Source organism: Polyergus mexicanus, unplaced genomic scaffold (genome assembly GCF_030449975.1).
Source record: "Polyergus mexicanus isolate NDT 795.1 unplaced genomic scaffold, iyPolMexi1.0 SCAF_14, whole genome shotgun sequence".
Taxonomy (NCBI): domain Eukaryota; kingdom Metazoa; phylum Arthropoda; class Insecta; order Hymenoptera; family Formicidae; genus Polyergus; species Polyergus mexicanus.
This window is the reverse complement of record NW_027223334.1, coordinates 6,254,248-6,280,033: the sequence shown is the minus strand read 5'-3', so window position 1 is coordinate 6,280,033 and position 25,786 is coordinate 6,254,248. Positions and strand designations below refer to the sequence as shown.

At 34.0% G+C, this 25,786-nt stretch overlaps 1 protein-coding gene across 2 annotated transcripts; it reads right to left on the bottom strand.

Moving 5' to 3' along the window:
- Window positions 1–290: 290 nt before the first annotated feature.
- LOC138939378 (zwei Ig domain protein zig-8) lies at window positions 291–23,895 on the bottom strand. Of its 2 annotated transcripts, none has more exons than XM_070307083.1 (7): window positions 23,794–23,895; window positions 15,373–15,620; window positions 5,201–5,385; window positions 4,750–4,963; window positions 2,803–2,989; window positions 878–999; window positions 291–592 (listed from the first exon to the last, which is right to left on the bottom strand). In XM_070307083.1, exons 2-7 carry the CDS (start codon window positions 15,518–15,520, stop codon window positions 462–464), a joined length of 987 nt encoding a protein of 328 aa, XP_070163184.1. In that variant the 5' UTR covers window positions 15,521–15,620; window positions 23,794–23,895; the 3' UTR covers window positions 291–461. The 2 variants fall into 2 exon arrangements, with proteins under 2 accessions (XP_070163184.1, XP_070163185.1); XM_070307084.1 differs by having other exon boundaries at window positions 924–999.
- Between the last annotated feature and the right edge of the window lie 1,891 nt (window positions 23,896–25,786).

The following is a 25,786-nucleotide window of genomic DNA, read 5'->3' as shown; positions in this document are numbered from 1 at the left end:
AGTTGATAAAGAAAAGATTTCGCTTTTAACTAACCTTGTATCGATAAATTACTCTTCTATGATATTTAAAAGATGTATATTAATTATATGCGGATAACGATACAGAAATATGATAGTATAGAATTTAAAACCTGCAGAAAACTTGAAATTTATTTAGAAAATAACGATTTTATTAAATTTTAGGAAAGAAAAAAGTTGACAAGAGAAAATACAATATTTATTTTAATATCAATATTTACTTCATTTATACTCTGATATAATACTGACACAGATTTATTTAATAGGGTGCGTTTATAATATTATTGTATATTAAACAAGAATACATATTAGGATCAAAATACATCGTCGAAGAAGATATTACGAAAGTATCATCGAAATACATAAAATATTTGATACAAACAATATGTGTGTGTCGTACAAAATATAAGCTTGTAATATTGGTAGTTTAAAAAAAAAATGCTTCATAGAAAATAACTTTGCCACATGTAAAGAAGAAAATTGATGAACACAGCGCAGAACTCAGTAATAATTGCGTGATAATTGATACAGGCTGCGTTCCACTGATCATGATGAACGGCAGCTTGTTTTTCACCTGCAATTAGATTTGACAGACGGATAATAAAATTGAAATTATATTAAAGTTATAATTTCGGTAATAATTTTTTTTCCTTGCAAATGATCCAAACATTATATAATATATTTTACGAAAATCACAAATACACTATATATTTAGACGTGTTATATGTATATTTAAAAAATATTTATTTAGGGAAAATACAATATATATAAAAATATTCGTAACGTTGAGAGTATATATAACGTTATTTATATGTGTGTCCATTCTCTAATTTTATTCGATAAATTCTATTTAATTTACCATTTAGGACATGAATGTGCACCGCGATTGTGCTGAATTGGCTTACTGAGCACGTGTATTCGCCGCTATCAGTCTTTTTCGCTCGTTCGATATAAAGCCTCGTCACCACGTCCTCGTTCGATCTGAAAAAAAACCGGTTACCGTATTATACAATGTTATATGTTTCTGTGATATCTATATAATATTAACTTTCGTCTGCTAAATTTTAATAGAAATTGAAGAAGTATTAATATGAATAATGTATAAAATAAAATATTCTATGGTAAATGTTCAGATTATCTTACACCTCACGGATTGTTTTCATTTTTTACATATATTGTATAGAGGATACATTTCTAAGTAATACACGCTTTGAATTTTTTCGCGCTCTCTTCTGGTTCCAGAGATATGCAATTTCGAAGTTTCACAATTCTAACGCTTCTTCTCAGATATTATAAAGTAATGTTAAGAAATGTGAAGTTTGTATACATTGTATTTGTTGTAGAGCGGGCGAAGAAGTGTTTGTTTACATTTACGGAATAGATATATTACGGTCATGGATATTTTGTCAAAATATTCATACATTCGCTCATTCATATATATTCGTCACAAAATTCAAAGTGTGTTACTTAGGAATGTATTCTTTACAATATATGTAAAAATGAAAACGATCTATGAAGTGTAAGTTACCTAATATATAAAAATAAAAGTATATAAATATAAGATATATAGTACAATTAATTTAACGATATATATAGATACACTTAATAAAATCATATAATAAATTCAAGCGCTATAATTCATAATATTATAAGACATTAATTTATCTTTCAGCTGATAGTACACGTGGAGCGTCCGAAATATTTACTTTGTTTCGATATATTCAAATACAAACAAGATATGAGCTTTGTCTTTGACGCAACGCGTGGTATTCCATCTTAATGAGATAATAAATGGCAGGAACAATATACAGGGTGATAAATTTCAAACGTAATAAGGCTGAGTAAATTAAACAGGCTCGATAACTGAATGAAATATCGAGATTCGATTTCTTTTAGGTTGTATTGTTTTGAGACGGACAAATTTTGATAAAAAGAATTTGACTTTGGAACGCGTCCAAAAAAAAAAAACCGGACCTCGATATTTCATTTAATTATCGAGATAATCGGCCTGTTACGTTTGAAATTTATCACCCTGTACAGGCACGATATTATAATAATACGGAAGTCAATCGCTAAGAAGCGAGCGCCGAAATAACATGGCAAAAGTAAATGTGAGTATACATCTGCGAGCGATGGAAGAGAGAAAATAAACTCGAAAGTATAATCGCGATATATCAGAGTATCATTGATAAATGATTCATCAATGTTCGCTGACTCGCTCGCGGGAGACCGTTGCGCGTGTTGATTTTCTCCTCTTCGATGTGTGTATTCTCCGAAACTCTGGCTGCACAATGACTGTAGGAAACTAACAATAAGAATGTTTTAACAATTTTCTTTGTATTACTTCGTATTATCTTTTAATTGAAAATTTTTATGCAAAATATACTGGCACAAATAACTCTTGAATATAAATCGAGTTTGACAGTTTTATGATAGCTATTTGCGTGAAATTCGTAAAAGATAAAATTCACAGAAATACACGTCTGTCTAAAGAATCGAAAAAAGAAGGATATATCGTCGTTGTAAGTCGTCTCGAGAAAGGATCAATTGTAACGACTATATTTTGCACAAAGCTTGTATCGTTACTCGTCAACGCGTACGTCCTACGGGGGTTTAGAAGGTAAATGCCCGACGTGTTACGAGAGGATAAGAGCAACGATATGTACCCGTTTGTAGACGATATACGATGCGCATGTACACATACACATGCAAATCGAGACTCAGCCGTATATCCGTCACCCGGAAGCCGTGTTCGATCCATCGTCACTTGCGATATATGCTCACCCATTAATGTGATAAACGTTGATGTGATCCGGCAATGTCTCGCCATTTTTCCGCCAGACGGGATAAGGTACTCTCGAGTCGGGGCAAGATGGTCGGACGACACACGCCAGCTCGATACCACTTCCGGTCTTGTAATACCGGTCCCGCAATTCGTGTCTGGCTTCGTCGATGATTCTAATATCCGGCGCTAAAAAGACGTAGACGTATCACTAGATAACAATCGATGAAGAAGCATTCTTTCTTTATTACGCTTCTTTTACATTTTTTTTTTATTCCTTTATTTCAATTGAATTTAAATAAATTCGCGTAATTTAATTATTAAAAATGTAAAAAGCATTGATTGTATTGCAAAAATACTGCAGAAAAAATATAGATCGGCACAAAAAAATATAGATATTAATTTTTAAAGATGGGAAAAAGATTTTATGTTTTTAAAATATTTAATAAAATGTATAATTAATTTTAATAAAATAAATCATTAAAAGTTTATTAATAAATATGATATTTCGATATTAAATATCACGAATATTATTTTGACACTAAGCGAGAAAAATTTTTCTTGCTGTCGTTTTTTTTTTTTTTTTACATGTTCGCATTTCATTTCTCACATTTCAAACATTTAAGTGAGCAACATCTTCACATTTCGTGATTAAAAATTGTAAAAGGATACGGCTTGAGATACCCGTGGGTAGCGTGCACGGCGACATTGAATATGCGCAAACGTATTTGCAGACGCGAGGAAAGTTGGATAAATAAAATCGCCATTGTATGCAACGAGATGTACTACGTGATACAACTGCGACTGGCTTACTTCCGCTCGCGATACGCTGTAAGATTTTCTCATAGCAATTGAATCTTTACGGGGACGGAATTTAAATTCACCACAGTGTTCTCTTTAGATGTGCCGCGACGCAGCCGACAATTCACGACGTACATTCGGTTTTGTACACTTGGAAATGGAAAACAATGTATGCATCTCGCAGCTACCGACGTCGCCAAGGATTACGCCAATACTCTGTAATATATCACTTAAAAACATCCGGAACACACATATAAAACTCCGGCCAAAATTATATGTCAAAAGTGTAACCGTTATAAGCCGCAAGAATTCTATTTATAAAATATATATATATATATATATATATATATATATATATACGTATGCTCTTATACTTTTCTAATAATTTAAAATATAAACAAAAATAATGTGTGTGAGATCTCAAAATTATGTGAAATAAATAGAAATACTTTCATAAATAAGAGAAACTTCTAAATTAAATTACCAAATATATGATTAAAAAAAATATCTGCATGCACAGATCACAATATTAAAATTTATTATATATAATATAAAAAATTTATTACATCTCTCTTTATTTATTCCAAAATTTTGATTTCTGATTATCATGTCACGTAAAGTAACGTTTGCGTCATAATAGTTCCGTGTTTACTAATATATTTCATACAATTTTGTTTGCATAAACGTTTAATTGTCGTTATGCAAGTGTGTGTTGCTAAATATTTCACGAGTGCACGATAAACGATCTCGAGGCTTTTTAACGCGAATTGTAGCCGATGAAAATGGACGATTAATCGATAAATCGAAGCGATGTCTCCGCAATGAAAGCAGCGAGCTACGATAATACTTATAAATAAAAGTAAAGGGCGTTATATGAGCATTAAATGAAAAGGTTTGGACAAAGTATATCTCCTCTCATGTTCTGTATTTACATGTTTTTTTGTGGAATATCTTTTTTTTTTTTCCCAAAACAAAACGAATAAATCTCTAAAGGACTTTTTTTTTAATCCATCGATCCCTTAAAATCTCTCGAAGTTTTGACATTTACTTTCGGGACACCCTATATAATATTAACGTATACATTTTTTGTATTCCTTCGTGTGTGTGCTCGGGATATTTTATTCCCTCATAAAAGCACATAGTATTACCGAGAACAGTGACGTTCGTGACCAGCATTCTTGGCGGATGCGTATTCACTTGGCAGACGTATACGCCGTGATCTTCCCTTCGCACACCGGAGATGGCTAATCTCCAATTGTTTGGATATTGGAAGCTCACGCTGTATCTTGAATCCGATGTGTGAGTAGTATTACCAAGAGTTAGGAGTGATGCCCATTCGGTGTTGCGTCGTATCCACATAACCTGCGGAATTCGCGATATTTATCGATTTTGATCTCATAGTATTCATAAGTGATTACAGTAAATATTTATCAGACGAGATAAAGTCCGTCATGTTAGAGACAAGTAAAACGGCGGGTACAGTAGTCGTAACATACATTAGAATGAAAAATGAATATAATTTAAATATATTGTCGCTCTCTACTCACTTTCAAAGTAACATTAATCGATTCACGGATAGTTCGACGATATGATACGCACCTTCTTTCCAGAGAGCATCGCGACGCGACAATCGAGAAAAGCGGTTGCACCGAGATGCAACGCCATATTTTGCGGGCCATTGATACCCTGGCCGTCTGCATTCTCAAAGTACGGATCCCAGTCTGTGACACGGTAATGCCTCAAACGCGGAATTCGTAGAGGAGGCAAATTGGCTATTATCTCCTCTGAAACATATCATTAAACAAATCTCATTAGAATAATCCTTCTCACTTTTAAATTATATGACACTTAATGAAATTCGTTTCTGTGTCGTTGTATAGTATTAATATAATCAGGGTTGGGAAGTAAGGCGTTATTTGTAACGTCGTTACCGTTACAGTTACTTCTTTTCGGTAACGTCGTTACATTTTTACAGTAACGGTAACGAATTAGCCGTTACTTTTGTTGTTATTTTTTGGTTCTTTATTATCTTATATCTATTCAATAGATGTATTTTTTGAAAAATATTTTGTAGCCTTCTATCATAGGCTGCATTCTGATAGTCACTGCCGGTATTAAAAATCTATAGTAACGTAAATTATAAATTTTACAATACTGATGGTGAATATTGGGATACACTCTTAATAATATCAATATTTAAAAATAATGTTTGATAAAAATTTTCGACAAAATTGAAACTTGTAAATTACAATTTAAATTCCTATAAAGATAAGTGTATTAAAAAGTAAAGATATTAACATAAAAAATTAGAATCATTAAATAAGTTTAATATAAAAAACGCTCGCTATATAGAGACTAATTTAGAGTTTTTAATCGTAACATAGATTATTACATTTAATATTGATTATCAAATAATTTTATAATCTAATAGCTTATTTTAGCATTACAAAAAACAAAAACATAACGGAAAAGTAACGAATCGTTACTTTCCAAGTAACGGTAACGCGTTACTTATTAAAATCAGTAACGAGTAACGGTAACGAGTTACTTTTTACAAAAAATAACGGTAACGGTAACGCGTTACTTTTATAGAGTAATGTTCCCGTCCCTGAATAATATAATAATGTTAATATTATAACGTTTGATATTTTATATCGTCGCGCATAGTACGCTTGTACATTGATTAGCTTTTAAGTTGCAAGAGATTTGCATTGTTAGCTATATTGCTAGCTAGAAAGCACATGGCTAAAGATTCGAACTATGTTTTCCAAGATACAATCTCACCAAGATTTTTCGACGTAAGCCGCTGACATCCAGTTTGAATAATGCGTCTGTAATGGCTTTCTCATGAAAACGCGAGACTCTCGTTGAAAAGAACGGGAAACGCGAATACGCCGTGTAAGTTCAAATAAATTCACGTATTGTATTTGTGTTGCCAATTGTCATCTCTCTTCTTCTTCTGTATGTTTAGGGCAAAAAATATTGATTTTTTAAATGCTTCCACATTTATATGTGTGTAGCCATCGTGTAATGTGTGTGCGCGTATAATCATGTTTCTTTTGCAACAAGTATTATAGTTTAAAATAAGTTTTTATTCAGAAGAAAGATGTTTTTCTTTATTTTCCCATCTTTTATATATATTTTTTTAATTTTTTTATACAATAACAACATGATGGATATAAAAATACATTTCTTTAATTAAATAAAATTGCATATTTTTAATTATCGCAGCAGAAGAAGATCTCATTCTTTATAATGCTTTTATTATGCACATGCTGTAAAAAAATTGTCAAATTTCTATATATATATATTGCAAACTTTATTATCAAAACACTTATTAAAATTTCTCTAATTATAACTACAACATGATATTGTATGTCTCTGTTATATTCCTTGATAAGGATATTGATGAAGATATTGATTTAATTTTAATATCATTTTATTTCTTTCTAATATCGAATTTTACGAGAGAGAGAGATATCGTTCATTATGCTTAATATTACTTATTGATATCATTTAGCAGATATATTTCCACATAATATACATATCATAATGAGAGCATTTGAAGCGTTTTAGAAGATGATACTGTCACACTCATGAAAAATATTCTGTACGATTAAAGTCAATACCAAATGACAAGTAATAAGTAATAAATAATATTAAAAGTAACAAGTAATACTTGTTTGAATATCGTAAAAAAAGTGGAAACTTAAAATAATTGAGATTTTTCAAGGGACGAAAAGCAGTTGAGCTTGGTTCGAAAAGATATGCGCTGCAATTAAAAAACAGACATTATGATAGAGAAAGATATAATGATGGAGAAAAACGTCACCAAATGAATGATATTCAAGAGAATAATAGGCTCAGGTTTTTTCTATTAATTATTCGATAATACTAAGTATTCCGGATGAACGGATAATTCGTATCGCACAGCTCGCGCATACGGTGGGGATCGATTAAAGGGGAAAAATTCTATGGAGAATTCGGAGAAACGGAACAAGCGCGAAAGAATAGAGGGTGCAGGATAAAGTTGTAGCCAGGTAACCTTTTGACCCTTTATTTCGCACGCTTTGTAGAGCCGCGCGAAGGTTTTGCTCGAGGTTGCGAAGCACTCAGAAATTTTACGGATACTTGAAACACAAAAGGTACAATTATACTGTAATGGTGAGCAGGTGGCTTGGCGAAAACGACGCGGTGTCGGAAAGTTGTGGGCAAGATACTCGCGATATTTTATCCCGACGTCATTTCTTCGTTGCACTTTATGTATTGTCTTATGGCTCGTGTAAATTTAAAACTATCTCTCTCTTTTCAAAAAATGTATATCCTTCAAAAATATTAATCGGATGCTGATAGAATATAGATGTACTAGTGTATTATTAAAGTATATTTTATATATATATATATATATATATATATATATATATATATATATTTCTTTTCTTGTACACTTATATTTCATTTCAACAATATTGCAACAGTCTTAGTCTTGCAATAAAATACGATGATATTTTCGCGGGCAGAAATTTATAAAACTACTAAAGTAGAGAGTATAGAATAATCATAATTCTTTCTCTTTTTCTCCAATGTCTTACGTAACCCTGAAGAGTCGTTTGAGAGAGAATCTTTCGGGTCTATAAACGACCGACATGACTCTCGGTGAACGCGTAACGGCGCTTTCTTACGATCCCGAAGTCCACCGAGGTCAATCCCTGATTTTCTTCGCGGCTGTCGAAAGCCCAGATATCCAATACGAGCTTGCGTAGAGAGACACAAGGTTATCAGATTTTACACAACCATAGAAAGTTCATCTCTTATACTCTTTAGATACGTAACTAAAAGTAGATTGTCTTCCATCGTATAAATCTGCAAGATTGCGGAAATTGAAAACCTATTCATCTTTACTCTTCATGCAATTTTGCAATAATCTTCATAACGAAAAGAAGATAAGAGAAGTGAAAGATCAAAGGAGATATAAGATAATAATACATTGTCGATATATGAGAGATGATAACGAGGTTTTGAACGAAAGAATTGAGAAGGAAGACGGAGAATATAAGCAATCTTTTAATTATTAACGATGCACTACTCTTTCAAATTAATCTCAGTTAGCCAAGAAATCAACTCCATTTCTTTTGTTTATCTCTCTTAATCTTATAATTGTTTTCCATATTCTCTCATTTTCATATATATAATTTTGTATATTTGAGAAATGTAATATTTTAAAACACACATAAATCATTATGTGTGTTGCATCTGCTATTACGACAATTGATTTTTCATTGTTACATATCTTTAAAGTCGGAACTTCATGACTGATCTGATTTCTTCCCGTCCACAAAGAAAATCATCCATCCGTTATTGATTCGATTATGAGGGAGCGCTCGGGATTAACGGGAAGGGAAGCTAAATGTCTTTATCAACGTCTGCCTTTGTCTCTTTGTCAGATTTTACAGTTCGTATGGAATGAGCAAGTTGAAGAATCAGATGTGTATGTTGGCTTAAAAAAATGTCGGATTAACTCGGTTACTCCTATCAAAATATTGTGAAATCCATCGTCTTCGTTTTATTATTCTTAAAATGATGGGATTTGTTGCAAATCAGATAAATATCAATATTATTTAATTAAATTATTATGCAATTTGATTGATTTATTATTAGATTATTGCAATTTGCTAGAGCACATTGCTAATGGTTGAAGAATATTAAGCGGACAATGACATTTGTTTATCGATTGAATGTACATGCGTGTGTGTGTAACTCTCTCTCTCTCTCTCTCTCTCTGAAGATAATTTAATTTATATTTATTAATTTATTTCTTATTAATATACCGCACAAATTAGTAGTGAAATCATGTATTTCAAATTGACATTATTGACGGCGCAAACGAAATTTATTTATGCGGCTTTACAATTATGTCTTTTGTGTGATTACAATTTTGTAAATTCAATCTGAAAAACCGATTGAAATATAGCGAAGATATAAGGTAAAAAAATGTACAATAGGGAATGTATATTTTGGAAGATTTACACAGCGTTATTAATTTATTACCATCCAATCAAGACAGCACGGTGGGGATTAACAGAGCAGAAAATTAAACGTCTTCCGCAATACTTGCGATATTGTCGTCAGATTTTTTTTCTTTTTCTCCCAAATACTTTTTCTTGCTTTATTTTTATACACATTTTTATACAGCACACAGATATTGATTAATGTTTATTAATACTTGATTATCCGTTTATTCGCAGTGATTAAAATATTCGCAGATATTACGCATTATCTTTTCGTAAATAAAATGTATATCCGATATTGTGTCTCGAAACGAGGAAAAATATTTTATTTATTTTAATATGAATTAATGATTATTCGATATACACAGATACAGCCGGTGTATCGTACACGAATAAAAGAATCGCGAGAAGCGGCGCGTGAAAGAATCCGCGTGATTTATGATCTAAGCGGGGTGCGAGCATTTACCGTTGCGTTATTCTCTCAATTGAGAGAATAACGGGTCTCCGGTTTTTAATTGTATTCCAACGGTTTCCCTCGCGTGGAACAAACCTAAAAGAGCGTTTCGCGATCCCTACAAGAGCGCAGACCGCGTCGAGTGCAACGCGAGCGGCAAAGCCGGCTTCGAGATTTCAGTGTGGCGCGTTCCATCGTTTAATCCGGTTCGTAAATGCGAATCGGCAGCTGCGCCGAGTAGAACCGTTGTTCGCGAGAGTTTATGCAGAGGCGACGATTTCCGCCCGCACGATATTAATCGTTTATGACGGAAATATATGAACGCGTGAAGTATAGAAGCGCGAGGATAACGAATTCCAGGACGTAGAGAGATTCGCGCGAGCGGAGTATTTTACGTATCGTTATTTATGTATCTGAAAACAAATTATTCTCCTTTTAATTAGAGAAAAGATGCCATTCATATATTTTAATCCCGATAATTATAAGACGAAATAACGTATTATATTTTTGCGTATAACAAAGAAGTCGATATTTAAAAGATTAAAATAGTCGTGTATATGTATAGAAATATAGGATGAGAGAGATAATGTTAAAAACTACATTAAAGAAGCATTATAGGCTTCTGAAAGACTCTTGAACAGCGTTCAAAAGAAGATACGGTAATATCGCGGTGCATCACAATGCATCTTTATTGCGATCGATGTTCTCATAAGCGAATCTCAAAGCCATATACGCGCCGCGATAGTATTATCGCGTTTACAAAGAGACGAGATTTTTTTTAACACAACTTGTGAAACTTACCCGTGACGATATTTTAAAAACAGATTCGCGTGGATGGAACATCGCGTGAAACAACATTAATTAAGAGCATGTCCATTAGACATTCGGAAGCTGGCGCTACCATAATGGAAAAAGTTCGAAATCACTATTACCGCCTTTCATTAACGCTAATGGGATGCAGCTAAAACCGCAAACGGAAAATCTGCCCGTTCGCGACAAAGCGGGATTGAAGTATTTGCCAAGGTGTTTTATTATCGATCCATTATACAATATGATCCTCATTGATTATCGCATTCTCTCTGTTTCAATTATAGTTTGCTTCGTTGTCATTAATTGCGACGAGACAGTCTTAATTGGGACGCGGAGAATGAACGTACCGCTTAAAGTGGCCGAATATAAATTTTACAGTTATCCGGGGAAAATCAACTCCCAAAACGGCCTCTTTTATCTCTGGCTCTCTCTCTCTCTCTCTCTCTCTCTCTCTCTCTCTCGGGTATTATCGGCATTCGAATAATACGGATATTCATTGGTCCGGGTCACAAGCTGGGATAATAGGATCTGTGAAAATATTTGGCGTCGGAATTATTAATTTGACGCGTCTGTGCTAATTTTCGGATCTAATGTCACACTTATTATAAAAAATCACTTTACCAATTCTACCTCATAATATCGTTCGCTAAATCATAATAAATAGCTAATACCGCGTAGAGAAAAAAATCTTATAAATAACGAATAAACGCGCCATCGGATCATTGTTATATTTTTCATTCATTCCTCGAGAAAATCGTCAGTATTGTTTTTTGCAGGAAGTCCGAGGTGATGTGTATCGTTCGCTACGTTCACATGTACGCCATCTCATCCTCTTCCTTCCGTGTTTTTCTTCCGTAGCTCCGTGTAAAGATGCGCGATTTCGACGATCGGGGGATCGCACGGTGGCGACGTAATAAATATACATCCGGAAGATCATTTGTTTCCGTACATCGCCTTATGGCAAGGATGCCTACCATCGCCGAAGATGCTACCATTCGTCTTGTCGCTCATTTTTCATCGGACTAGTACCGGTCCTGTGTGCGATCCTTCCCGTTGAGGCGAGACGACGTTTGGGAGTTTCTCATACCTTGAAGCCCGACGCAAATCCAATTACGGGGATTAGAGGAATGCGTATAAGTTGGACTGGCGAGTTCGACAGCAGTCTAAAGTCTAAAAACTTTTCGCACGAACGAGATGTACGTGTAGATTTTTTTTTTGGGAGGTGGGGGAGGGGGAGGAGAAACGTAAGTTTTAAATTATAATTTTTCTTTGCGAGTAGTCTCATGCTTCTCAAGATACATCGATTTTTAGAAACAAAATTATTTTATGAAATTCGTCCGTAGGACGCTTTAAATTATATATTATTTAAATTATGCAACGCTGTAAAGCACCTTGTGAGAAAGTTCGCAGTGCAATTACGGATCATAAGGGATACGTACGTCGCGGAAGTTGTAATTACTCTCGTAAGTAATGGAAGGATAGCCTATCAATCGACAAAAACCAATATCACGCGGCATCAACAGTCTGTTAAAATGACAAGTTGCACCTTTGGCAATGACAAATTTTTATCCGTCGATTCATGGACAGGTAATGCTACGTCATATTCTGGCAAGGTGACACGCTTGTTCGTAACGATGAAAGTTTACATGTAATCCCCTCGGTAATCCTTTTGATCGATGCGCGATATTGAACGACCCAACGTGGGCGTAATTTTGCGCGTCTAAGTATTTGTGCAATTTCATTTCTCTCAAATAACTTGGTATTAAATTTACTTGTTATAATTAGATCGCTACGTCCATGACGGAGAAAGAGTTTCAACGTGCAAGGATTTCAGGCACAGAAGAGGGAAAGTTAATTCCTGCATAATTTAATTATGTCTTATAAAGAGTACGTTTACAAAATTCTTTGTCTTTTGTAGAATATAGAATTTTTGAACAATTTATCAATTTGAATCTAAAGATATTTTAATTTTATCGAATACAACGATGTTAACATAGAGATTTATGTACTTTTGCTCACTAATTTGCGTTCTTAAAAATTCTTATTATAATCGCCATATCTAGTTTTAGTTTGATTAAATCTACAGCAAAAGTATGCATAATGAGATGATTAAATTTGTAATTCTGCGATGTGACAAATAGGTCAAACTCACTTACGTGCATTGTCAGACTCACTTTCCGCCACGCGCATTCCGCATGTCCCGTATCTGTACGTTTCATTACAAACTAGAAGTTTGGCGTGTAATAAGTGTCTGTTCCTGGTGTATTCCGCTTTGTTTCATATATCAAACAGAGGGATGTTTGTCAACGTTGTTACGTTAAGGCAATTGCTGTATCTATGCGGTCAGAAATCTATCAATTTCTCGCACACACTGTCAGACTTTTACAAATACATGTGTAAACGCGTGTTACAAAAAGATTTAAATTATTCAATCAAATATTAGATTTGTCGTCGAATTAAGCGCAAAATTTGACAAACTGCTTAATTTGACAATGGAGAGCATAATTCTCCTATAAACAAGTTATTATATTTTTTTGTAAAGAGCTAAATGCCGATAAGAGAGAATAGAAAGATTTTATTTCCGATTTTCGGCATGAAACTCTATGTCGAAGTCGTAAAATGTATGACATGAATTGGCAACGACAAACTTTGCAAATAACTCGAGACAGCCCGTGTGTATATGCAAGCAACACTCACGCATCGAGAGCCATGCTCTAGTAAAATCAAATGACAAGTCGCCAAACGAGTTTCAAATTGAATATTTTTTTCATGATCGAGACTTTCAAACTATTCGCGATTTTCTTGACAAGAGTGTCTCCCTTTCTCTCTTTAGTCATTTACGTGGCAATCTGTGTATGTAGAATTACACGCGCAAAAGGCAAAGATACGTAAAATGTACAAACGGCAGAAAAAATATTCTTCTTGAAATAAAAATATCAGAGATTTTCCTGTATTAAAATTAATACAGTGATCGTAAGACAATGGTTTTTTCAAAGTGCTTGATAAAATTGCGCCGTATTACTGTAAGTATGGCTTTAAAGAAATGATCGTAATGACAATAAAATTAAAGTTTCATGAGAAGCTGAGAATAAGAAAACCATATACGTGTTATCCTACACAACTTAATGTCGACATAACGCAAGCACTGCCAAAAAAAAAAAAAAAAAAAAAAAAAAAAAAAAAAAAAAAAAAAAAAAAAACAGAAATTATACGTGACTCAGTCGTATTCTGTAGATATAAATATAGAAAGATGTTTCTTTAAAATTTAATAATAGCATAGAATTGAGAGAATGTGAAAATATGAAAATATAAAATATGTCTTGTTATACGCTTTAATAATATTCCTCGCTACGCGAAATTGTTTGACATTTCGAAATAATAAGAAACAAGGAGCTTAAATGACGTTACAACGCGCATTTATCTCAAGTACATGCGCATTCTTTCAACATGCTATGGAAATTTAAAATTGTACTTGCATGAGGACTCTAGGAATAAGTTGACTGCAGCAAAAGCGACTCTTTAAAGTCTAATCGGTTCGACATTGAAATCCGGGAACTATTGTAAAGCTATGTAGGACGAATACACAGCTTCTTATCGGGTCTCTCAGCGAGCAAGTCCGCGCAAGCTCCTACAGAAAATAAATATCCGAACGGTCAAGCTAATACAGATACGTGATTGTAGCCAATCGGAAATCGACAATGCAGCCCCATTCGATGTGTAATTTACCAAACGCGGTAAAAGTTGATTCGCAGAGAATAGCTCCGAAGCTTGTCTAAAAGCAAAAACATTTGAAATGTCATTCTTGCTTATTTACTTTTCTCGTATCTGTATTTTATTGTTAATTGATTTTATTGTTAATTATTTCTCTCTTTCCTTCTCGCTCGTTCTCTCTTTGTTTTCAGATAGAACCTTACTACGATATATGCTTCTAGAATACTCTACGTAAAAGAAAGTCTAATCACTGCGTAGATCGCACATGACGTTGTAAAATTTTACATAGTATCGAAACTTTACCATACTTGCAAGTTTGACGCGAGCAAGATGCATAGAAGCCCGACTAACTTTTCCGCCAAACGAATCACTCTTACGACTAGATTTTCCCACGGCTTAGCAGTCAACTTTAGAACGAGTAATTAAACTCGTAAATTAATTTTTTGCTCTTTACTTACGAATCTCTATACGACATTTATTACGTTACAACGATATCAAAGATTATTCGGCCACGATGACATACATTTAATGTGTAGGATTAATATGGACAATACATTTACATGCATCAATTCTCTATTTATATTGATGCATATCAAGTTAATTTTTTTTTTGTTTATCATCAACATTTGTAAATAAAAACACAGTGAATTCATAGAAAAAGCTATGGTAAGTAGTAAAGCAACATTAGCCCATATTTTGTTTCATTCTTTCTCGATATGCGGACAAAAGTAATCGCGGCATTTACGTCGGGAACAAATTACATATATTGCATACATATCGTAACGCACCTTGCAGTTGAGTGATATTCCTGATGGCTTTGTGACCATTAACGACCTGCTCGCGCAGATGAAGTCTGTCGCGATGCCGTTGATAATTGGCGATAACGATCGTGATCATCGCCATTATGAGGAAAGACCCCCATGCTGATCTTGTCATCGCCCACCGGATTTCGCATCCCCCGAGGCTTTTCCGATGCAGTCAGGATTGTTGAAGAGGCTATGACGTATCGCGCAGGTTTCCCGATTTTCTCCTTGTTCTGAAACCCAAACATCGTTGAAGAATACGGGTATGTGATCTGAATGTCCCATGGATACGCTAAGTAGAGTTTTCTATTTTTTTTTTAACTTCAATCTTTTAAAAATTCTTTTATATTATTTTGTGTGATTACGTGCGTAATATATTCTGCGTAAACAATGGTGTAATATTAACAAACGATTTACCTTCGCGTAAGTAAGAAGACAAAACTTAAACATTGAGTGATTGTACAATACTACTACATTTATTCTGCCCATTAAAATTTAACAAAGACTACAACCTGCATCGATTGTGTTATTTCTCGCAGTTTCTGCCGCAGTGCGTACGCCATTCTATATATTGCTTTTGTTCGTATATGTGCATCTCGTCGAGTGGCGCGCGGAAATAAACGAAAATGGAAGTTACCGTGGACAACGCACGAGAAAAATGCGATGACATCCGAAACAAGTGAGAATTTGGGTGTGAGCTAGAAATTTATTATTTTATTGTCCTAGCACGCATTTTTTTCTTTTTTTTTTTCCCCCGTCTAAATCCGCATTTTCAAAGATATGGATGTAACGAGCGAGAAGGGAAACGCGCAAAGAAAATGCGCGATTTCGTCTCCCGAAAAACCTATATTCATCTTTCAAGGAAAATTTACTCAAAGATATGTCTCGCTCTGCTCAATTTTCAATAAAACACTTTTAGCCATAAGTATTATGTGTTTTTTTCTCGATGTGAACGATAGAATAATAAAACGACTGGAAGAGAATTTTATTTCAGCACAATTTGCATACCGTGTCGTCGTATGACAGATCGTTAGGTGAAATCCAGTATCGTCAAGAGACAATAATGTTTATGTTACATTACGTCAAATATGTATAAGAAATATACTTAACAAAATAATCAGCAGTTAAAATAAAAATACACAGAATAAAAAAATTCGACAAGTATAGTATGTAGAAAAAAATAGTTAACTAATTAAGAATTTAAAATAAAGAAATAATTTATCATTCATTTAAAATATGCATGATTTTTGGAAAAAAGTGAAGAATTTATTTATAACGTATTTTAATGTATCTATTAAAATACGTCCGTTACAAATGATTTAATTATATTACTGAACTAGATATCACTCTCTACAAAGACAGATTTAATATTAGTTTGTGGCATTAAATTCAGGACAGGTATATCAAAAAAATAAATATGCTAATAGGAATCAACATGGCAATACGAGATATGATACGATTCTGTAGTGCACGTTAAAATTGAGAAAAGCAACATTCTAGGTTTAATGAAATAATTACGGAATTATTTTCAGAATGCTCTTAATAATATTGCTGTATAAAATTTTCAACTGCCAGAATTCGTTCATTGAATTATGTAATGATCGTTCATAATCCCTTACACGTAATAAGCATAGTTTTGTATAAACGTTATGTATAAATTCATAATATTCCGTAAATTTGCGTTTTCGTTAGTATATCGGCGAACGCACGTTAGACGTTTTCAGAAAATTAAGCATACCATATATGTTGAATAAAATTAAATATTATTTTTTATATCACATAAAATACGACATAAATATAATTTATACTTTGACACACGAACGGTACAAAGTGTCACGTAAACACGGTACATAAAAACAATTCCATGTGTGTTGTAAATCGTTAGGTGCAATCGTTTTTTTTTTTTCTTTTTTTCTTTCAACCTGACATCGAGACGAAAATTTTCGGAAAGAATTCGGGGAATGCCATTCGCGCCGCAACAATTTAAACTGCAAGAGCCCCACGGTGATGTTCCATAAGTTCTGTAACCCGAGCGAAGGGAAACAGCCAACTCTCCGCAAACTTTGGGTATATTGTTTTCGAAGGCGTCCGCGCGCATCTAATAGAATCGATGTTATGAAGTTTAGCTCGTTAGATTTCTTCGACAGAATATTGGCATATTCCCGCCGCAAAGATGTAGAAAGATTATCAAGAGCGAGTAACACGAACGAAGAGACAGAGAGAGAGAGAGATAGACAGACAGATATAAAGAGGAAGAGAACGAGATGAGAAAAGAAGAAAAAAAATGGGAAAATATGTAGGTTGTAGAAGAGAAGACACGTCTCGGGTGGTTAGAAGGGAGCGGCGCAACGCTAGCTAGGCTACGAAACTTTCGCAGTTACTCGGGAATTCAGCTGCACACAGCCAGTCTGCGGTCGTAGAGCAGAAACTGCGATCTGCGCCGAGGAAGAACAATATTGGACGCTTTCGCGATTTTCATTCTTGAGATATGCGCGCTCAGATAGCCGGTAGGCGGTTGGATTATTGTGTCCGAATAACACAAGGTAAATGGATCCGTAATGCAAATCTTACCGTTATCAAGCGGATGATCTAGCATACTTTTTGCGCGCGCCAAAGTCTCGAGACGCATTTATCTCGCAGCACGCTCCTTTAATTGCCACTCGTTTTTCTTGTTTCATTATTCCAATGATTTCAGACATTGTTAAATCTTCGAAAGTAAGGATTTTAAAAAAATTGAGCGATAATTTTTTCTATATGCCATTTACCTTGGAAAATTTGTCGCGTATTATTTTATAATTAAAATTTTCTCAATGTGAAATCTACATCGTCGCGCGCTGTCTTTTTTATAATCCATTTCTTATAACGTCTCAAAATATAGTTTGGTATTTTCAAAGACGACGAAGATATTTACGATTCGACACATTCGTGAAATAATTCATATGCGATATAGAGGGAAACGGCTATACACTGGCACATCGTAATATGGGCGACTTTCAAAGATTTCCTTCCGAGTAACGATACTGCTTGTCGGATTTATAGCTGAATAGTGCGAAATCCGTTACAACTCGCGCCGGGAAGTCGTTTCCCATCGATATTTATAAGGTTGATTTCGCGACGAATCGCGTAACCTACTGCCAAAATCGCAGATGATATGCGTCTGTTATTACTGTAATATTTACCAGTAAAGCATACATTTGACACATTTCTTTGTATAATTTTTGGACATACTGTCGACGCAATTTTGAATTTTGAAGATGTTAGGAAAAAAAAATTATATAAGGAAAAACATTTTAAGATTTTTATTTTTACATATCTCGTTCTTCTTTCATTTTTTTCTTTTTAATAATTTTCTTATATTTTGTATTTCTAAATGCAAAGATCTTTTTCGTGCAACATCTTCAGTTATGCTATACATAAATAATACATTGTGTATAGTAATGAAGCATTATTTGTGCATTTAATTGCATTAATTTCACAAGGATATATTTCAAGAATATTATTGTCGCAATACTTCTGCGCGAACTGTCCGACACACTTTGTAATATGTAACGTCATATACAACGTGTCGTGTTGTCACTACATTTAACAATGGGATGAATAGAGATGAATGGTGTGGCATTATTAGAATATGAGAGACGATCATTTAAACCGACTTATACTGATAGTAAATAATATTAAATTCTTACTGAAGGAACTAAGGAAAAATAATATCAAGAACAAAAACTTCCGATACTTTTGCGTACAATGTAGATGAAATTTCATACGTTAGCTTTGCCTTAAAATAAAATGTTAAGATATAAAGTGAATGATCAAGGAATAAAAATTTGTTTCGTTAAATTCGCGTTGATTTTATCATAATAATAATAATAATAATAATAATAATAATAATTTCTTACGTTAACGATGCGTGATATTATGCGAAATACAAAACAATATGCGGATTCGAGAAATGTGAAAGAACAATAGCGCGCTCCGTTCATTTCATGACACTCGTTTGACATTCGCTTTTTCTAGAGTCGCTTCGAGGGATTCTCGAGTACCACAAGGGTTCTCCAGCTAGCAAAGGGACTGCGAAGAGAACTCGACTGTTGGATCTCGCGGGAGTTCGTCTCGGCGAATTGATCGATCTTGCTCGCCGTTCGTGATGTCACGTTGCAATGGGTTATCGATACCGGAAAGGGAATGCGGCGGGAAGCCACGCGAGAGGCTTACGGGCACATATAAATACTTTGTGTTCTATAGATCTAAAGCCCTTGCCCTAAACCGCGCTCAAGTACAGTTCTAATATTTTGCGACAGGAATGGACGATGTTTCACCTATATATGTTCCATAGAATCCTTGAATTTTCATGAATTAACTCCTAAATGTCACACTCACATTAATGAAACAGTTTGCAAAAAATGCATCAACCTTTATCTATCAATAAAATTATTATACGCAGGCAACCTGCGTCATTTGATGCGGCGAAAAAAAAGAAAGAAATGGTTGGAACGCTGAATAATACACAAATGTTGCGATCAATGATGATATACGTGACGCGTAGAGGAGAGAGCTGTCAATGAAGAGCGAAATGGTACGAAAAGCTCGCAGGCGAAAGGGGACATGTTACGGTCAGATCGTATATTATTTCAGTCTCGCAACCGACAACTAATTGCTATATACCCATAATAATTGAACGCACACAAATTCGGGTATTTGATTCAGCGAAGAAGAGCCATTTATATTAAAGCGTTTATTTTATCATAAAAAGGAAATTTTAACATATTGCTCTCTATGTACATTTTTTTTTTTTTTTTTTTGCGACGTTGGCTTCGCGGATGCAAAGAATTCTTTCATAACGTCGGAGACAAGGAAAGAGCTTATTACGTGTCTTTTACGGGTAAACACACACGCAACAGAAGCGATGTTAACGAAAGATGGACAAGTTTTCCAAATTAAAATAGAACGTAACTTAATTCGTTAACGCCTCGCGGCTATTTATCAATGAAATTAAGAGACCGCTCAGCTAAATATTGATAAAATTAAATTACACGGACACAATTAGATCGATATGGGTCGACAAGATCTTTAAAAAGACTTCATATTCTCAGAATATCTTTGCGCAGCGTAATAACTAGTACAATTGTATGTTGCAACTATTTATTTTCTAACGAGCGCAATTCTTCTCCTAACAGAAAAAGAAGAATAATTCAATCTCTGCTTCGCTTGTACAGCGTGGAAGGAGAAGGAAGTTTCGTCTTATAAAAGCTGCGAAGATTTCAGTACCAGAATTGTGGAGCGAATCGATTTACGAGTTGGTAAAAATGCCTAGATATTTTTTTTTTTTTAATTGTTTTAATACTACTACAATAATAACAATCTTTAAGTTTTTAATGCCGAATTTAATATTGTCGCAATCAAAAATTATTGATTTGATTACGCGCAATTTGTTGGCGCATATACAAACTAATATGTCGGAGTATCCTCCACGTGGATTAGCTGCGATTGCTATCAATCACGAGCCGATTGAAGCGAAACTCGAGCTTGTTGTATACCCGGGCCCGGGCGTACGTAAATCGTCGGAAAATTACGGCTTGCCGTTTATAATTACGTTATTTGGTATCCGCATACGTCCGCATAACATTCATCCGAACTACCTGTACCCGAACTACGGTATCTGGGTCAGGAGATCGTCATGAAATATTGAACCTTGGATTGTATAAAGCTGTGTACTTTTAACAAGAGACGGATTAAAAAATTTATCGACAAATCGTGTATTTTATGGGTAATTTATATTGCAAAATTGTAAGTCTATCTACGTTAATCATGCGATATATTAATTCCTGCTTTGCAAGTAATTTCTTCATTTTGAATGATACAGTCGATGATACGGTGACATAAATTTTGAAGAAATATATACGCGAACGTATGTACCTTCTCGACATTACCTTTACGCGAACTAAACCAGCTGATCGATGTGCTTTACGCGGAATACATTCAAAAGCAAACCACATATAGATCAAGCATGAAAATCTAGCGAGCAAACGAATAGAACAATGGTTGCTGCGATAGAAAAGTATAGAAGATATGTTGAAAGAAAAGTAGAGAAAGAGGAGAAGAGGAAGTAAGAAATCTTGCGGACGCCTCTCATTCGCGTGCAATCGAATCACCAAGACGGTTTCTTCGGCTAACCTTTTGTTCGGTAGCTTATCAGCGGAATACTTAAAAAGGTCGGCCCGGGTCAATCCTTTGCCATTTAAAGCAAGACGAAGCGGAGCTTGTTCCGCATCCGGAAAGCGGCTCATTCCGTTCGTATCTAAGGTGTACGTCGGACATTTAGCAAGACCGGCACGTATCCCCTCTACATCGTAAGCGCATCAAATTTATCGTCGAGATTATCGGTTACACGAAGCCCACTACGTGTGAGCCATTTTTTCCGAGAATCTGAAGGGAAAATGCTAAGTATCATCTCTGAATTCATTCTTGATTTCGCGTATATTTGCGGAAAAAAAAAAAAAGAAATCTAAAAAATACGTTGCAAGGATTCTCATTAAATTTATTTAACACGCTTTGCGTACGAATACTATACTTGTACTTGAAATTAGGGCACCCCGTTTCTTAATCCAAGCTAATAATGCAACTTTGTCGATGAGACTACGTCAACTCGACTACAAGAACTTCCCCTTTCTAAGCGCATTAATGTAGATTAGTTGGAAGATGATGATATCCTTGCAGCTATTTGAAAACCCGTGTCCAACTGGATAATCCGTTCATATATGAAGAAGACAAATACTCGAAGTGATGTACTTATGATAGCATTGTTTATACAAAATAAAAAAATACATACATGCATATGTATGTATCCGGAAATAAAATTTGCATTTACTTATGTTTTTTTACTGCAATATATAATTTAATCGCTCTGTGTAATATGATAAAAAGTTTCAGAGTATCGTCATATTTTAAATATTATAATCATTGCGAGCTTGTATGAGCTTATTCCAATAGTGTCCAGTTTATGAACGCGCTAGCCCGAGCAATCTACGAGTCGATGAATTTTAATCGTGAAGCTTCTGTTTTTATCGTTGTCGTTTAACGCGGATCATTCGTATAGACGCGCACGCCCATGATGGAAATTGAACTGGCTGGCTTACGATCTCCGCGTTCCTTGTACCGAATCATTTACATAGGAAGACGGATAGGACGGATCGCTGATCGTGTCAACCATTATACGTCGTGGCACGTGAAATCGATTATAGGAAGCTGCAATGTTCGTTATCGCCAGATATGCATCATTCAAGAGGATAGAAATTTCCGAAAATACAGACTCCTGGCTGCTCGGATGGTGTTTGCTGTGTCGCGAATAAATGCAGATTGTAATATCAAAACGTCATCGCGCGCGCTCTTTAACGATCGCGTAGTTTGAAAACTAATAGCGCCTCTAAAAATCCGGATAAATTTCTGTTTTTTTTTTTTTTTTTTTTTTTTTCCCAGAGATTTATAATGCATACACTTTGCAGAATTATGTTATATATTTTTAAATATTTAAATTTTACATAAATTTCTCTCATTTGCTACGTCGTATAATTTAACTAGTATCGCAGTATTCACTACATTGCATTCTTTATTAATTTCAGAGAAATTGCATAGAGAAGTCGAAGTAGAATTCATAGAGACGCGAATAGAATCAATGAAATTAAAGTTAAAAATAAAATCTTTAAGGTAGTAAATGTAGAGCAGGTAATTTTGATCGAGTATTGTCTTTTATCAAAGAAATAATTTGAATAAAACATAACTTTACGCAAGAGCTTTAAAAATGTAGCTTATAATGATAAAAAAGAAGTAATCTTTCTTTCAAGTATCTTGCATATTAATCGCGAATTAAAAAAAGAAGAGGAAGAGATTGAAGAGATTTCTTTTCTTCCTTTTATAAACTATACATATACATTTCAAAGATGTCGCGTCCTTCGCGCATCGTTTTTTTAAAAAGAAGATTGATAAGTGTATCATAATTATTCCAACTTATCTTGTACATGTTTTTTTTTTTTTACTAGCCTTCAACAAACTAATTAGCGCGTAACAAGTTATGCTTGTGGACAAAAAATGAAAACTGTAATTAGGCAATGCATGTGGTAAACATTTTTATCAATCTCCAAAATGAATATATATATATATATATATATATGTGTGTGTGATCATTATTTTTAATTACTGTAAAATTTACTACTGATTATATTTAAAATAAATGTTTCCTTTTGTAATTTATATTTAACAAAAAACATATCAAGGTCGACAAGATCCTCGGTAAAAAATAATTGCATGATTCAACAGTTTATTTCTATGTTATCTCGCTGAGCATGCGTGAGTTGAAAAAACTTTCGTACGAAAATTTACTCGTCTACCGAATCGATTACTTTTATCACTTACCAGTAGAAATCTAATGGTTCCGATGTTAGCCTTGTACTAATAATGACAAAAACAAAGTTTGCGAGATTTTAAGAGAATAGCACTCCCGGTTGGTGCGGCACGGACGGCTGGCGACTGACTGCTGTGGAGTTTGAAAGCTCGCGATTCTCAGGGCGACCTCTCTACTACCACGTGCTTGCAATGAACATGTCCTGGCGCCCCCGCGATATGACGCACTTTGACCTAAAAAGAAATTGGGCTCGAAAATTGTAATCGATTCTCGATGTGCTAGTGCGATTAAATCATAATCGCTTTACAATTTGTTTTTCTCATTCTAGGAAAATCGTCAAATTCACACGCTGTATAGCTCTATTTTTTTTCTGTACTTTTAGCCTAAAATATTATTTAAAGAAATATATCGTAGAGTAGATTGTTATATATATTATTACATTGTCAAAACGATAGTCTGCAGCTATTATTAAACCAATGAACTTGCAAATTACAGTCAATAAAAAGCTCATACGCATATAATTTATTAAACGCTTGTGTGAACAGAATTAAGAGCCTCGTGAAAATAATACACCTTGGAAAGAGGAAAATATATGCGCGTCACAAATATGGATATTCATAAAATCTCTATCCAGTTACTAATGAAGTTTTATTTATTTTAATATATATGCCTGTGTGGGGCGTTTAAACTCTCTCTTCTATATCTCATAATTATACTTTAAAATGTGTGTAATATCAATGACAAGCGTCCCACTTCAATAAAGTATATACAGCTTTGGTCAAAATATTAAAAAAGTTTGACACTCTGTCTCTCTCTCTCTGTCTCTCTCTTTCTCTCTCTCCCCCCTCTTCTCGGTAATATTTCAATCGAAGTCTTTCACCTTTAATCTATTCATTATTTAATTTTTATATTTTACTTATACATTCTATTTCACGTCGGAATTGCTTTAATAACATGTTGTGTTATTTTATTCTTTATACTAGAAGGAAAAAGATGACTCTCAAACTTTTGATCCTTTTGATTAATATTAAATTACACTTTTATTTTATTCGATTATAGATATATGTATTTTTTGTTACATATAATTTAAAAATGTTTTATATACATTTACTAAACAAATATAATATTATTACAAAACGAAATATTTGAAATTTGAGAATGGAAAATTTGAAAAAAAGAATTGTTGTTCTTTTCCTCTGTTTTTAAATCTCATGATATATGTTTCTAATCTTTAAATATTTATAGACAATAATGAATGATTTTGCATTATTCTATGACTACTAGAAAGAATTTGCATCTGTAATTTTTCCACCGAATAAGTTTTCTTCATGGTAGAACATTGCGGGACGAAAAAAAAGTAAGGTGTTTGTGTGAGGAAAGAAATCAGCGCGCGTCTTTCAGAATTTAGCAAAACGAAAAGAATATGGTGTATTGTTCTTGATGGAGAAAAGATACATATATACTGCACACTCTCTAAAATGTGACAGATATCGCTATTGTTATTTTTTTTCTTTTTCCTTCCAAGAAAATTCTAGCACCAAACAATTCCTTCTAGATATGGAAAGTGTCTTTTCTCCCTCCATGGTTTTTAGAATTACAGACTTCTATCATCTCGCAAACAAAATTCAAAACTATGATTTTATCATAGTTTCACCTCATGTCACGTCTTTTTAGAAAAATATCCAGCGTTTCTTCCATTTTACGCAACATTTCTCAAACTCTCGGTTTGCGTTATAGCTCAAATGAATCTTACATCACGACAATGCGCCTGCGCATACGACTGTGTTTCTGGGAGTTTGACCAACAAATAAATAACTGTGTTCGAGCACCTTCCTTACTCGCCGAACTTGGCTTTCTGTGCTTTCTATTTTCAAAAAAGAAATATATAAATTTTTTATATTTCGTATTATTTTGCGGCGATTCACAAGGAACATTCAATATAATTTGGGAAGGAATTTTAATTTCTTATCTTATTATTTAAGTACATTCAGTTCAGTACATTAA